This window comes from Oncorhynchus masou, chromosome 24 (genome assembly GCF_036934945.1).
Source record: "Oncorhynchus masou masou isolate Uvic2021 chromosome 24, UVic_Omas_1.1, whole genome shotgun sequence".
Classification (NCBI taxonomy): Eukaryota; Metazoa; Chordata; class Actinopteri; order Salmoniformes; family Salmonidae; genus Oncorhynchus; species Oncorhynchus masou.
Window position 1 is genome coordinate 6,537,701 of NC_088235.1, and position 14,976 is coordinate 6,552,676.

Consider the following 14,976-nt stretch of genomic DNA (forward strand, 5'->3'; position numbering starts at 1 on the left):
TAAATAGAAGGAGAGGAGGAGGAGGTATCCTCTGTAGGGGACTAGAAGGAGAGGAGTCAGGGAGGATCCTCTGGTATCCTCTGTAGGGGACTAGAAGGAGAGGAGTCAGGGAGGAGGTATCCTCTGTAGGGGACTAGGAGGAGAGGAGGCGGGAGGAGGTATCCTCTGTAGGGGACTAGAAGGAGAGGAGGAGGGAGGAGGTATCCTCTGTAGGGGACTGATGAATGAATGCTAATCGAGTCCATATGTCCAGGAGCAGACATGCAGAGACTCTCAGTCCACATACTAGGTCCTCTCAGTCCACATACTAGGATCTCTCAGTCCACATACTAGCTCCTCTCAGTCCACATACTAGGTCCTCTCAGTCCACATACTAGGTCCTCTCAGTCCACATACTAGGTCCTCTCAGTCCACATACAGAGCTTCTCAGTCCACATACTAGGTCCTCTCAGTCCACATACTAGGTCCTCTCAGTCCACATACTAGGTCCTCTCAGTCCACATACTAGGTCCTCTCAGTCCACATACTAGGATCTCTCAGCAGACCTGAGTTTAAAATCTATTTGAAATTCTAATACTTGAAAGATTTACTGCCTGGAGTGCCAGATGGATGGGTTTATTTTAGTCTGCCAGGAGTGCCAGATGGATGGGTTTATTTTAGTCTGCCCGGAGGGCCAGATGGATGGGTTTATTTTAGTCTGCCTGGAGTGCCAGATGGATGGGTTTAGTTTAGTCTGCCTGGAGTGCCAGATGGATGGGTTTAGTTTAGTCTGCCTGGAGTGCTAGATGGGCAGGGTTTATTTTAGTCTGCCTGGAGTGCTAGATGGGCGGGGTTTAGTTTAGTCTGCCTGGAGTGCCAGATGGATGGGTTTAGTTTAGTCTGCCTGGGGTGCAAGATGGGTGGGGGTTTAGTTTAGTCTGCCTGGAGTGCCAGATGGATGGGTTTAGTTTAGTCTGCCTGGGGTGCAAGATGGGTGGGGGTTTAGTTTAGTCTACCTGGAGTGCTAGATGGACGCGGGTTTAGTTTAGTTTGGAGTCTGCCTGGAGTGCCAGATGGATGATTTAGTCTGCCTGGGGTGCAAGATGGGTGGGGGTTTAGTTTAGTCTGCCTGGAGTGCCAGATGGATGGGTTTAGTTTAGTCTGCCTGGGGTGCAAGATGGGTGGGGGTTTAGTTTAGTCTACCCGGAGTGCTAGATGGACGGGGTTTAGTTTAGTCTGCCTGGAGTGCTAGATGGGCGGGGTTTAGTTTAGTCTACCTGGAGTGCCAGATGGATTAGTTTAGTTTAGTCTGCCTGGGGTGCCAGATGGACGGGGTTTAGTTTAGTCTGCCTGGAGTGCTAGATGGACGGGGTGTAGTTTAGCTTGCCTGGAGTGCTAGATGGGCCGGGTTTAGTTTAGTCTACCTGGAGTTCCAGATGGATTAGTTTAGTTTAGTCTAGATGGATGGGGTTTAGGGGGTTTGGGCGGGGTTAGTTTAGTGCTAGATGTGTGGGGGTTTAGTTTAGTCTACCTGGAGTGCTAGATGGGCGGGGTTTAGTTTAGTCTGCCTGGGGTGCCAGATGGGCGGGGTTTAGTTTAGTCTGCCTGGGGTGCCAGATGGGCAGGGTTTGCAGTTTTCTATTGGTTCCATCTCACCAGGCAAGCTCAATCGAGCCCAGATGAAGTATTATAATCCAGATCTAATACTACTGTAGTGTCTCTCTCTCTCTCTCTGTCCTTATTAGAAAGGCAGGGGGAGGGGAATGCTTCAACTTCTGACTGCCTCGGTTCAAACAGCCGGTATGTGTCCCACTGTCACCATATTCTCTGTATATGACTTTAGACTAGAACCCTATGGGCCCTGGTTATAACCAGGAGCACCTATTCCCTGTATAGGGCCCTACTAATAACCAGTAGTATATATTCCCTGTATAGGGCCCTACTAATAACCAGGAGTATATATTCCCTTTATAGGGCCCTACTAATAACCAGGAGTATATATTCCCTTTATAGGGCCCTACTAATAACCAGGAGCATACAGTGCCTTGCGAAAGTATTCGGCCCCCTTGAACTTTGCGACCTTTTGCCACCTTTTATATCTTTATGTTTGAAACCTGAAATGTGGCAAAAGGTCGCAGAGTTCAGGGGCCGATATACTCCCTTTATAGGGCCCTACTAATAACCAGGCACTCCCTGTATAGGGCCCTACTAATAACCAGGAGTATATATTCCCTTCATAGGGCCCTGTTTATAACCAGGAGCACCTACTTCGTTTTTATAGGGCCCTACTTATAACCAGGAGCACCTACTTCGTTTTTATAGGGCGCTGGTTATAACCAGGAGCACCTACTCCGTTTTTATAGGGCGCTGGTTATAACCAGGAGCACTTACTCCGTTTTTATAGGGCCCTACTTATAACCAGGAGCACCTACTCCGTTTTTATAGGGCCCTACTTATAACCAGGAGCACTTACTCCGTTTTTATAGGGCCCTACTTATAACCAGGAGCACCTACTTCGTTTTCTACTTTATAAAGGGAATAGGTGCTCCTGGTCCCCCCTCCACTAAATCCAGTCCATGTGGATTAATGGACTGGTATAAGCAGTAGCTCTCACAGCAGTCGTTGGGTGTGTCCCAAATGACCCTCTAGTCTTTATATAGTGTATATAGGGGATAGGGTGCAGTTTGGGACATAGACCAGGAGCCGTTAAGCATTCAGAGTTATAAGGTGGACTTGAGCCTCTCCCTTTCTCAGAGTCGAAGTTATTACTCTCTAGTCCTATCTGTGGGAGCCACATGGGGTTCTCTGTATGACTGAGGTTATGTGGATACTAGGGATGACTCTCTGACTGACTGACTGACTTACTCTGACTGACTGACTGACTGACTGACTGACTGACTGACTTACTCTGACTGACTGACTCTGACTGACTTAATAACTGACTGACTCTGATGGACTGACTGACTGAATAACTGACTGACTCTGATGGACTGACTGACTGACTGAATAACTGACTGACTGACTCTGATGGACTGACTGACTGACTGACTGACTGACTCTGATGGACTGACTGACTGACTGACTGACTCTGACTGACTGAATAACTGACTGACTGAATAACTGACTGACTGACTCTGACTGACTGAATAACTGACTGACTGACTGACTGACTGACTGACTGACTGACTCTGATGGACTGACTGACTGACTGAATAACTGACTGACTGACTCTGATGGACTGACTGACTGACTGACTGACTGACTCTGATGGACTGACTGACTGACTGACTGACTGACTCTGACTGACTGAATAACTGACTGACTCTGATGGACTGACTGACTGACTGAATAACTGACTGACTGACTCTGATGGACTGACTGACTGACTGACTGACTGACTCTGATGGACTGACTGACTGACTGACTGACTGACTCTGACTGACTGAATAACTGACTGACTGAATAACTGACTGACTGACTCTGACTGACTGAATAACTGACTGACTCTGATGGACTGACTGACTGACTGAATAACTGACTGACTGACTGATGGACTGACTGACTGAATAACTGACTGACTGACTCTGACGGGCTGACTGACTCTGACTACTCCACATCTTCATCCTAGTGTTTCTCCATCGTCATCCTCTGGCGTTTCTCTACTCTGTTACATGATCCACAGTGAGTTGATGGCTTGACGCCTGCCTCTGTCTGCTGTCAGGTACATTGGGATTTGGCTGATGTCAATATGACATCAGATGTCAATATGTTCAACAACAACACGTCAGCTCCTAATTGACAGATGACTTCCTGTTTTTAATTCAATGCACATTTAGGGTTTTTATGGTGTGATGTGTTGTCCTCGAGGAGCATGCAGAAAACATCTGTCTGTTGTATGGGAGGAGGTGTCAAGAAGTGTGCAGTCACAGCTGGTGTGTGTGTGTGTGTGTGTGTGTGTGTGTGTGTGTGTGTGTGTGTGTGTGTGTGTGTGTGTGTGTGTGTGTGTGTGTGTGTGTGTGTGTGTGTGTGTGTGTGTGTGTGCAGGTGTGTGTGCAGGTGTGTGTGCAGGTGTGTGTGTGTGGTGTGTGTGTGTGTGTGTGTGTGTGTGTGTGTGCGCGCTGTGCAGGTGTGTGTGTGTGTGTGTGCGCGCTGTGCAGGTGTGTGTGTGTGTGTGTCTCTGTCTATCTGGAGCACATGTGTCTGCCAGGAATGGGCGCTGTGTTATATTCAGGCTGAAGAGAGAGTTGAGAGGAGGGTGAGCACGCTGAACTAGTGTTGCCTCAGAGCCTTCTGGGAAGGCAAGGTGCACAGGGGGATCAGGGTCCTGTTCAATAGGCACCAAACGGAGGAGAACACACTGAAATAGGAAGAGGGACTTCCTGGGTCATATTCATTAGTGCACACCGTAGCAACCCGTAGAAAATGGTATTCAGTTGCAAATTAGCGCTTCTTATGTTCAGGTTGTCCCTACCCATTTTGTTTTGTTTTCTTCCATTTAGTTTCTAATAAAAAAGTTTTTGCTACGCTGTGCACTAATGAATATGAGCTTCACAGGGTTCTCAGATAGACAGACAGGATTCACGTGTTGTCCAGTTAGATCAGCTGTCAGAAGAGACCAGAGGAGAGGAGAGGAGAGGGGACCAGAGGAGAGAAGAGAAGAGGGGACCAGAGAAGAGGAGACCAGAGGAGAGGGGACCAGAGGAGAGGAGACCAGAGGAGAGGAGAGGGCACCAGAGGAGAGGGGACCAGAGGAGAGGAGACCAGAGGAGAGGAGAGAGGAGAGGGGACCAGAGGAGAGGAGAGGGGACCAGAGGAGAGGAGAGGAGAGGGGACCAGAGGAGAGGAGAGGAGAGGAGAGGGGACCAGAGGAGAGGAGAGGAGAGGGGACCAGAGGAGATGAGAGGAGAGGAGAGGGGACCAGAGGAGAGGGGACCAGAGGAGAGGAGACCAGAGGAGAGGGGACCAGAGGAGAGGAGAGGGGACCAGAGGAGAGGAGAGGAGAGGAGAGGAGAGGGGACCAGAGGAGAGGAGAGGGGACCAGAGGAGAGGAGAGGAGAGGGGACCAGAGGAGAGGAGAGGGGACCAGAGGAGAAAAGAGAAGAGGGGACCAGAGAAGAGGAGAGGAGAGGGGACCAGAGGAGAGGGGACCAGAGGAGAGGAGAGGGGACCAGAGGAGAGGAGAGGAGAGGGGACCAGAGGAGAGGAGAGGAGAGGGGACCAGAGGAGAGGGGACCAGAGGAGAGGAGACCAGGGGAGAGGAGAGGGGACCAGAGGAGAGGAGACCAGAGGAGAGGAGAGGGGACCAGAGGAGAGGAGACCAGAGGAGAGGTACAGAGGAGAGGAGACCAGGGGAGACCAAAGGAGAGGAGAGGAGACCAAAGGAGAGGAGAGGGGACCAAAGGAGAGGAGAGGGGACCAAAGGAGAGGAGAGGAGACCAGAGGAGAGGAGGGGGGACCAGAGGAGAAGAGGGGGACCAGAGGAGAGGAGAGGGGACCAGAGGAGAGGAGAGGGGACCAGAGGAGAGGAGAGGGGACCAGAGGAGAGGAGGGAGGGACCAGAGTGAAGGGGGGACCAGAGGAGAGGGGACCAGAGGAGAGAAGACCAGAGGAGAGGGGACCAGAGGAGAGGAGAGGGGACCAGAGTGGAGGGGGGACCAGAGGAGAGGAGACCAGAGGAGAGGAGAGGGGACCAGAGGAGTGGAGGGGGGACCAGAGGAGAGGAGACCAGAGGAGAGGAGATGGGACTAGAGGAGTGGAGGGGGTCCAGAGGAGAGGAGACCAGAGGAGTGGAGAGGAGACCAGAGGAGAGGAGAGGGGACCAGAGGAGGGGAGGGGGACCAGAGGAGAGGAGGGGGGACCAGAGGAGAGGAGAGGAGACCAGAGGAGAGGAGGGAGGGACCAGAGTGAAGGGGGGACCAGAGGAGAGGGGACCAGAGGAGAGGGGACCAGAGGAGAGGAGAGGGGACCAGAGGAGAGGAGGGGGGACCAGAGGAGAGGAGGGGGACCAGAGGAGAAGAGGGAGGGACCAGAGTGGAGGGGGACCAGAGGAGAGGGGACCAGAGGAGTGGAGGGGGACCAGAGGAGATTAGACCAGAGGAGAGGAGATGGGACCAGAGGAGTGGAGGGGGTCCAGAGGAGAGGAGACCAGAGGAGTGGAGAGGAGACCAGAGGAGAGGGGACCAGAGGAGGGGAGGGGGACCAGAGGAGAGGAGGGGGACCAGAGGAGAGGAGAGGAGACCAGAGGAGAGGGGACCAGAGGAGAGGAGAGGGGACCAGAGGAGAGGAGGGGGACCAGAGGAGAGGAGAGGGGACCAGAGGAGAGGAGAGGAGACCAGAGGAGAGGAGTGGAGACCAGAGGAGAGGAGGGGGGACCAGAGGAGAGGAGAGGAGACCAGAGGAGAGGGGACCAGAGGAGAGGGACCAGAGGAGAGAGAGAGGGGACCAGAGGAGAGGAGGGGGGACCAGAGGAGAGGAGAGGGGACCAGAGGAGAGGAGAGGAGACCAGAGGAGTGGAGTGGAGACCAGAGGAGTGGAGAGGCTACCAGAGGAGAGGAGGGGGGACCAGAGGAGAGGAGAGGGGACCAGAGGAGAGGAGAGGAGACCAGAGGAGAGGAGAGGAGACGAGAGGAGAGGAGACCAGAGGAGAGGGGACCAGAGGAGAGGAGAGGGGACCAGAGGAGAGGAGGGAGGGACCAGAGTGAAGGGGGGACCAGAGGAGAGGGGACCAGAGGAGAGAAGACCAGAGGAGAGGGGACCAGAGGAGAGGAGAGGGGACCAGAGGAGAGGAGAGGGGACCAGAGGAGAAGAGGGAGGGACCAGAGTGGAGGGGGGACCAGAGGAGAGGGGACCAGAGGAGTGGAGGGGGGACCAGAGGAGATTAGACCAGAGGAGAGGAGATGGGACCAGAGGAGTGGAGGGGGTCCAGAGGAGAGGAGACCAGAGGAGTGGAGAGGAGACCAGAGGAGAGGGGACCAGAGGAGGGGAGGGGGGACCAGAGGAGAGGAGGGGGGACCAGAGGAGAGGAGAGGAGACCAGAGGAGAGGGGACCAGAGGAGAGGAGAGGGGACCAGAGGAGAGGAGGGGGGACCAGAGGAGAGGAGAGGGGACCAGAGGAGAGGAGAGGGGACCAGAGGAGAGGAGGGGGGACCAGAGGAGAGGAGGGGGGACCAGAGGAGAGGAGAGGAGACCAGAGGAGAGGGGACCAGAGGAGAGGAGAGGGGACCAGAGGAGAGGAGGGGGGACCAGAGGAGAGGAGAGGGGACCAGAGGAAAGGAGAGGAGACCAGAGGAGTGGAGTGGAGACCAGAGGAGTGGAGAGGCTACCAGAGGAGAGGAGGGGGGACCAGAGGAGAGGAGAGGGGACCAGAGGAGAGGAGAGGAGACCAGAGGAGTGGAGAGGAGACCAGAGGAGTGGAGAGGAGACCAGAGGAGAGGGGACCAGAGGAGAGGAGAGGGGACCAGAGGAGAGGAGAGGAGACCAGAGGAGTGGAGAGGAGACCAGAGGAGTGGAGAGGGGACCGGAGGAGAGGAAAGGAGAGGAGAGGGATGCATCTACATTATGTTTTTAAAATATGACATGCCTTTATTATGTCATGTGCCGGCCACCAACGTCTGCACAACGTTTAACAACCTCAAGCTGACGTCCCAAATGGCACCCTATTCCCTTGATATGGTTACTTGGGTCTTCGTTCATCTTGTCACAAGTAGGCCACTATATAGGGAATAGGGTTCAATTTGGGACAGAACCTCGGAACACTGTGATCTCTCGCTTTTCCCGCCCCTGTTTGGGAATGGACAGGAAGTACCACTGACTCCTTCACGGAGGCGGTGTCTCTCCCGCCCCTGTTTGGGAATGGACAGGAAGTACCACTGACTCCTTCACGGAGGCGGTGTCTCTCCCACCTCTGTTTGGGAATGGACAGGAAGTACCACTGACTCCTTCACTGAGGCGGTGTCTCTCCCGCCTCTGTTTGGGAATGGACAGGAAGTACCACTGACTCCTTCACGGAGGCGGTGTCTCTCCCGCCTCTGTTTGGGAATGGACAGGAAGTACCACTGACTCCTTCACGGAGGCGGTGTCTCTCCCGCCTCTGTTTGGGAATGGACAGGAAGTACCACTGACTCCTTCACGGAGGCGGTGTCTCTCCCGCCCCTGTTTGGGAATGGACAGGAAGTACCACTGACTCCTTCACGGAGGCGGTGTCTCTCCCGCCACTGTTTGGGAATGGACAGGAAGTACCACTGACTCCTTCACGGAGGCGGTGTCTCTCCCGCCCCTGTTTGGGAATGGACAGGAAGTACCACTGACTCCTTCACGGAGGCGGTGTCTCTCCCGCCCCTGTTTGGGAATGGACAGGAAGTACCACTGACTCCTTCACGGAGGCGGTGTCTCTCCCGCCCTGTTTGGGAATGGACAGGAAGTACCACTGACTCCTTCACGGAGGCGGTGTCTCTCCCGCCCCTGTTTGGGAATGGACAGGAAGTACCACTGACTCCTTCACGGAGGCGGTGTCTCTCCCGCCTCTGTTTGGGAATGGACAGGAAGTACCACTGACTCCTTCACGGAGGCGGTGTCTCTCCCGCCCCTGTTTGGGAATGGACAGGAAGTACCACTGACTCCTCCACCAGTCCACCTATTTACTATCTGTTGACATTGTAAAAGGACCCGTTTTCTTTAGCCCCAATGCGCCACAGAATGTTTCTTAGTTTGTTCTTATACAGTTCGTGTGACCTTTTTTAAATTGCAATTCATTTAATGTCGCAGCATTTTCTATCAGACCCCAAACACACCTCATTCTGGCAGTTACAAATATGAATTATCATGTCGTCTTAATACATTCTGCTTTCTGCTCAGACTGCTGATGCTACAGGGAGCTAGCCTCAACTCCCCCCTCCTCCTCACCCCTCAACTCCCTCCTGTCCCTCCTCACCCCTCTACCCCCCTCCTCACCCCTCAACTCCCTCCTGTCCCTCCTCACCCCTCTACCCCCTCCTCACCCCTCAACTCCCCCCTCCTCACCCCATCTACCCCTCCTCCTCACCCCTCAACTCCCTCCTGTCCCTCCTCACCCCTCTACCCCCTCCTCACCCCTCAACTCCCTCCTGTCCCTCCTCACCCCTCTACCCCCCTCCTCACCCCTCAACTCCCCCTCCTCACCCCTCAACTCCCCCCTCCTCACCCCTCTACCCCCTCCTCACCCCTCAACTCCCCCTCCTCACCCCCTCAACTCCCCCTCCTCACTCCTCTACCCCCTCCTCACCCCTCAACCCCCCTCCTCACCCCTCAACTCCCTCCTGTCCCTCCTCACTCCTCTACCCCCTCCTCACCCCTCAACTCCCCCTATACACCCCTCAACTCACCCCTCAACTCCCCCTCCTCACCCCTCTACCCCCCTCCTCACCCCTCAACTCCCCCTCCTCACCCCTCAACTCCCCCTCCTCACCCCTCAACTCCCCCTCACCCCTCAACTCCCCCCCCTTCTCACCCCTCAACTCCCTCCTGTCCCTCCTCACTCCTCTACCCCCTCCTCACCCCTCACCCCCCTCACCCCTCAACTCACTCCTGTCTCTCCTCACCCCTCTACCCCCCAACCCCCCTCCCAACCTTGCCCCTGCAGACACTCTGAAGCATTAGTACTCCGTTCCAGTGTTAGCTCACCCCTCTAGCCCTCACCCCCCACCCCCAACCCCCATCCAACCTTGCCACTACAAACACTCTGAAACATTAGTACTCCGGTCCAGGGTTAGCTCAACCCTATACCCCCCCACCCCCAACCCCCCTCCAACCTTGCCACTACAAACACTCTGAAACATTAGTACTCCGGTCCAGGGTTAGCTCAACCCTATACCCCCCCACCCCCAACCCCCCTCCAACCTTGCCACTACAAACACTCTGAAACATTAGTACTCCGGTCCAGGGTTAGCTCAACCCTATACCCCCCAACCCCCCTCCAACCTTGCCACTACAAACACTCTGAAGCATTAGTACTCCGTTCCAGGGTTAGCTCACCCCCCCCCAACCCCCTCCAACCTTGCCACTACAAACACTCTGAAACATTAGTACTCCGTTCCAGGGTTAGCTCACCCCTCTACCCCTCTACCCCCAACCCCCCTCCAACCTTGCCACTACAAACAGTCTGAAACATTAGTACTCCGTTCCAGGGTTAGCTCACCCCTCTACCCCCACCCCCCCCCAACCCCCCTCCAACCTTGCCACTACAAACACTCTGAAGCATTAGTACTCCGTTCCAGGGTTAGCTCAAGGCCCAAAGCAATCAAAGCTTCACATTAAAAACCCTCGTTCCTGACATTGACTAATGGGCTACATCCCAAATGGCTCCCTATTTCGTCCACCGTTTTTTCACCATAATCCCTATGTGCCCTGGTAAAAAAAAAGCAGTGCATTAAATAGGGAATAGGGTGCAGGTTGGGACGAAACCGTAGCGCTGCTAGAAGAGCCTTGTCAGCAGATACCATGGTGCCAGTAACCAGTTATTGAAAAAGGACCCCATTATCAAGGTTTCTCAGCGTCGAGAGAGAACGAGGTAAATGCTTGATGTCTTTTTCTCTCTTCAGTCGTCCTGATTGGTTAGTCTTTTCAGTGAGACATAAAGTTGGAGCGTGGAGAACGAGTAAAAATGTATGCCCACTTTGATACTTGATACTTATCTGCTACTGCAACAAACGGAGGAGAACACACTGGAAATAGGAAGAGAGACTTCCTGGGTCATATTCATTAGTGCACACCGTAGCAACCCGTAGCAAATAGTATTCCGTTGTAAATGAGCGCTTCTTAAGTTCAGGTTGTCCCTACCCGTTTCGTTCTGTTTTCTTCCATTTAGTTTTAATGAATACGGGACCTCGACATCCGGCCTGGCTGCCAAGTGGGTTGGTCTATGCCCTCCATGGCTGCACGCCTGCCCAGTCATGTGAAATCCATAGATTAGGGCCTAATTCATTTATTTTAAGACTGATTTCCTTATAAAACTGTGACTCAGTATTTTAGAAATTGTTTCATGTTGCGTTTATATTTTTGCTAGACAACCATTTTCATATATTTCTATAGATTTTAAATTAGATTTTAATCAGAACTGTAACTCGGCCACTAAGGAACATTCACTGTCTTCATGGTAAACAACTCCAGTGTAGATTTGGCCTTGTGTTTTAGGTTATTGTCGTGCTGAAAGGTGAATTCATCTCCCTGTGTCTGGTGGAAAGAAGACTGAACCAGGTTTTCCTCTAGGATTTGCCTGTACTTAGTGCCATTCTGTTTTATTTATTTTTTATCCTGAAAAACGATTACAAGCATACCCATAACATGATGCAGCCACCACTATGCTTGAAAATATGGAAAGTAGTACTCATGTTCTGTGAAAACACTTTTGTATTCAGGACAGAAAGTGAATTGCTTTACCACATTTTGTGCAGTATTACTTTAGTACCTTGTTGCAAACAGGATGCATGTTTTGGCATATTTGTATTCTGTACAGGCTTCCTTCTTTTCACTCTGTCATTTAGGTTAGTACTGTGGAGTAACTACAATGTTGTTAAATCCATCCTCAGTTTTCTCCTGTCACAGCCATTAAACTCTTAACTGTTTTAAAGTCACCATTGGCCTCATGGTGAAATCTCTGAGCGGTTTCCTTCCTCTCCGGCAACTGAGTTAGGAAGGACGCCTCTAACTTTGTAGTGACTGGGTGTATTGATACACCATCCAAAGTGTAATGAATAAGGTTGGCTTTTTACCCCAAATTTACCCCAAAATTGTTACATTTAGCCCCACTCTCCCCTATTCACTCACAGCAAATTGCAAAGTGGAAACATGTTAACCATGCCGCTGCTAAAAACTCTGGCTTTAAAATGACGCAGTTTGCGCATATTTAGGAATTGTGAAATAACCAACGTAGGAATGGAAAGCTGGGATCGACCTTTAAAAAAACAACCAATGGCCATTAAAACTGCAGTTTTCCCTACGATTGGAAATTCACAACTTAAATGCGTCTCGGGAGGAATATTTATCTTGCATAGAACACACAACAACAAGCTGGCAAGGCAGATCAACTATTTATTATTATTTTACCTTTATTTAACCAGGCAAGTCAGCTAAGAACAAATTCTTATTTTCAATGATGGCCTAGGAACAGTGGGTTAACTGCCTGTTCAGGGGCAGAACGACAGATTTGTACCTTGTCAGCTCGGGGGTTTGAACTTGCAACCTTCCGGTCACTAGTCCAACGCTCTAACCACTAGGCTACCCTGCCACCCTGTTTAGAATATAGTGTTGTCTGATTTCTCTGTTCATTACTCATTTTTGTTGGCAGAGGAAAAGTAAATTCGAGCATCTTCAAAGTGTGCCTCTGCAGAAATTATTTTTCATGTTCCATGTTTATTTGCCGTGGTGGCAATCATTTAGATGTTTGATGAGTCGGAAACACTGCTGTGCACAGTCCTGGGTTCCCTGAAAATTATAGGAAATCATTTCTTTGTCCTATGAAGTGTGAAAAATGTTGGTATTGTTAGCCCTCATTTGCTCACCCATTATTTCTGAAGGTTAAATGTCAACCCGAGACCAAGATGGTATAAATGATATCCCAGGAGTCATTAGTGCGTAGAGAGGTATTGAATGGTTGGCTACAGTTCTAGCCTATTAGAGAAGACATACAGCTATCTGACCTTTTGTCTGCTCTATGTGGTTACCTGGCTATTAAGGCCTGGTTGAAAGGGTTGCACTGTCATTTACTCTCACCAGGCTGTGCTGTGTTCATGCTTGGCCAAACAGACACCACGAAATATAATGATAATACACTATATACTGAGAAGAGACTATTATCCAAAGTGACATACATTTACTGTGTGTGATCTGATTCCTGATGAATTGAACCCATGACCTTCACGTTGCTCGTGACACAGTGTTTACCAATGAGACCACACCCATAATAATGACTTCTCTTTTCCCCATGATCAGAGGTAGGTGAGATATGTCTAGAGGTCAATCTTCATATTATTTATCTAGGCAAGTCAGTTAAGAAGAAATCTTATTTACAATGACGGCCTAGGAACAGTGGGTTAACTGCCTGTTCAAGGGCAGAACGACAATTGATTTTTTACCTTGTTCTGAGATTAGATTTTTACCTTGCTCTGGGATTTGATCTAGCAACCTTTTGGTTACTGGCCCCAACGCTCTAACCACTAGGCTACCTGCCTCCCCAATGTCATAGTAGTCTGATCCACAACATGAATTAAAGGAATAGTTCACCTAAAATAAAGTCTTGTTTCTTCCGTACCGTGTATTAGTTACCGTTGTCGTGTGGACGCTGCTGTTCACTTGAACTGTTCGCTAAAACAACTGTTAAATGTTTTTATGGTTACAGTTCTCATCCTTTGGTGCAGAGGGCCCTTTTTTTATCATGACTCTCCTCTTTCCGTGATTCCCCTACAGATTAAAAGTGGTAAGAGTGAGAAGGAGGTGCAGCAGCTGCTTCTGAAGAGTGTCCAGTATCTGGAGCGTTACATGTATCTGATCCTCTTCAACAGCTACCTGCATCTGGAGAAGAAGAACTCCTGGCAACGATCCTTCACCACCTGGATGCAACAGGTTGGTGGGCCTGCCGTTCATTCACACAGCACAACACACAGTGGAATAGCGTATCCGTACACTGGCCTAGAATAGAAGAGACTGGATGGTTGGTGGGCCTCCCGTTCATTCACACAGCACAACTCACAGTGGAATAACGTATCCGTACACTGGCCTAGAATAGAAGAGACTGGACTAGACTGGGCTGGAATAGAATAGAATATATCTTCATTGGGTTGGCCTCCCATTCACACAGCAGAACAGTAGAAACACTCACCCAATAGTAAATTCTGACCCAGAATGAGGTTATATAATTACGTTCATCATTACTACAGTGCTGGGGTGAATTATAGTTCATTTCAGTCAATTCAGGAACTAAACTGAAATATCAAATACATTTTCCCCCATTTTGCTTTTCAATGGTGGAAAAAAAGATGCTTTTCAAATAAGAAAATTCCATTTCAATGAGGGGAAAATTCAACGTAATTGCCCCTTAACCCGGTCACATTCATTAACTAAATAGGTGAATTAAATTTACTTTTATCTTAACTTTTTTCATAAAATAAGATATGATCCAACATCAACGACCAGTTATTACTGTTTTTATATTATGTTGTATTCTTATATCCAGTTGTCAGATTTCCTCGTTTCGGTTTCTTTGACCTCTTACCGGTCCAATGACATCTCAGAATAATGCTGCTGTGGCTTATGAAGGAAAAGGACCCCGTCAGCCCTTTTCTGTGCAGTGAGGAAACGTGTGACAGGTTTCCAGACCCAGGCTTATCTGATATCTGATCCACGGCACAGACAACCAACCCCCTTCTGCACCCCTCGCTCCTCCTCACACCCCTCACTCCTCCTCACACCCCTCGCTCCTCCTCACACCCCTCGCTCCTCCTCACACCCCTCGCTCCTCCTCACACCCCTCGCTCCTCCTCACACCCCTCACTCCTCCTCACACCCCTCGCTCCTCCTCACACCCCTCGCTCCTCCTCACACCCCTCGCTCCTCCTCACACCCCTCGCTCCTCCTCACACCCCTCCTCCTCACACCCCTCGCTCCTCCTCACACCCTCGCTCCTCCTCACACCCCTCGCTCCTCCTCACACCCCGCTCCTCCTCACACCCTCGCTCCTCCTCACACTTCACACAAGGCTCCTCCTCACACCCCTCGCTCCTCCTCACACCCCTCGCTCCTCCTCACCCCTCGCTCCTCCTCACACCCTCGCTGCCTCCTCACACCCTCGCCATCCTCACACCCCTCGCTCCTCCTCAACCCCTCGCTCCTCACACAAGGCTCCTCCTCACACCCCTCAATCCTCCTCACACCCCTCGCTCCTCCTCACACCCCTCGCTCCTCCTCACACCCCGTCCTCCTCACACCCCTCGCTCCTCCTCACACCCCTCGCTCCTCCTCACACCCCTC

The 14,976-nt window shown here is 51.4% G+C and overlaps 1 protein-coding gene across 6 annotated transcripts in view; it reads left to right on the plus strand.

Annotated features, from left to right (window-relative positions):
* Positions 1-13,662, plus strand: part of LOC135511809 (paladin-like) — a 169,843-nt gene extending 156,181 nt beyond the window's left edge. For all 6 annotated transcript variants that reach the window (XM_064933279.1, XM_064933280.1, XM_064933278.1 and 3 more), the window contains one exon: positions 13,417-13,662. In XM_064933279.1, coding sequence (XP_064789351.1) covers positions 13,417-13,647 — 231 coding nt within the window. In that variant the 3' untranslated portion in view covers positions 13,648-13,662. The remainder of the gene's footprint in view (positions 1-13,416) is intronic.
* Positions 13,663-14,976: the final 1,314 nt, after the last annotated feature.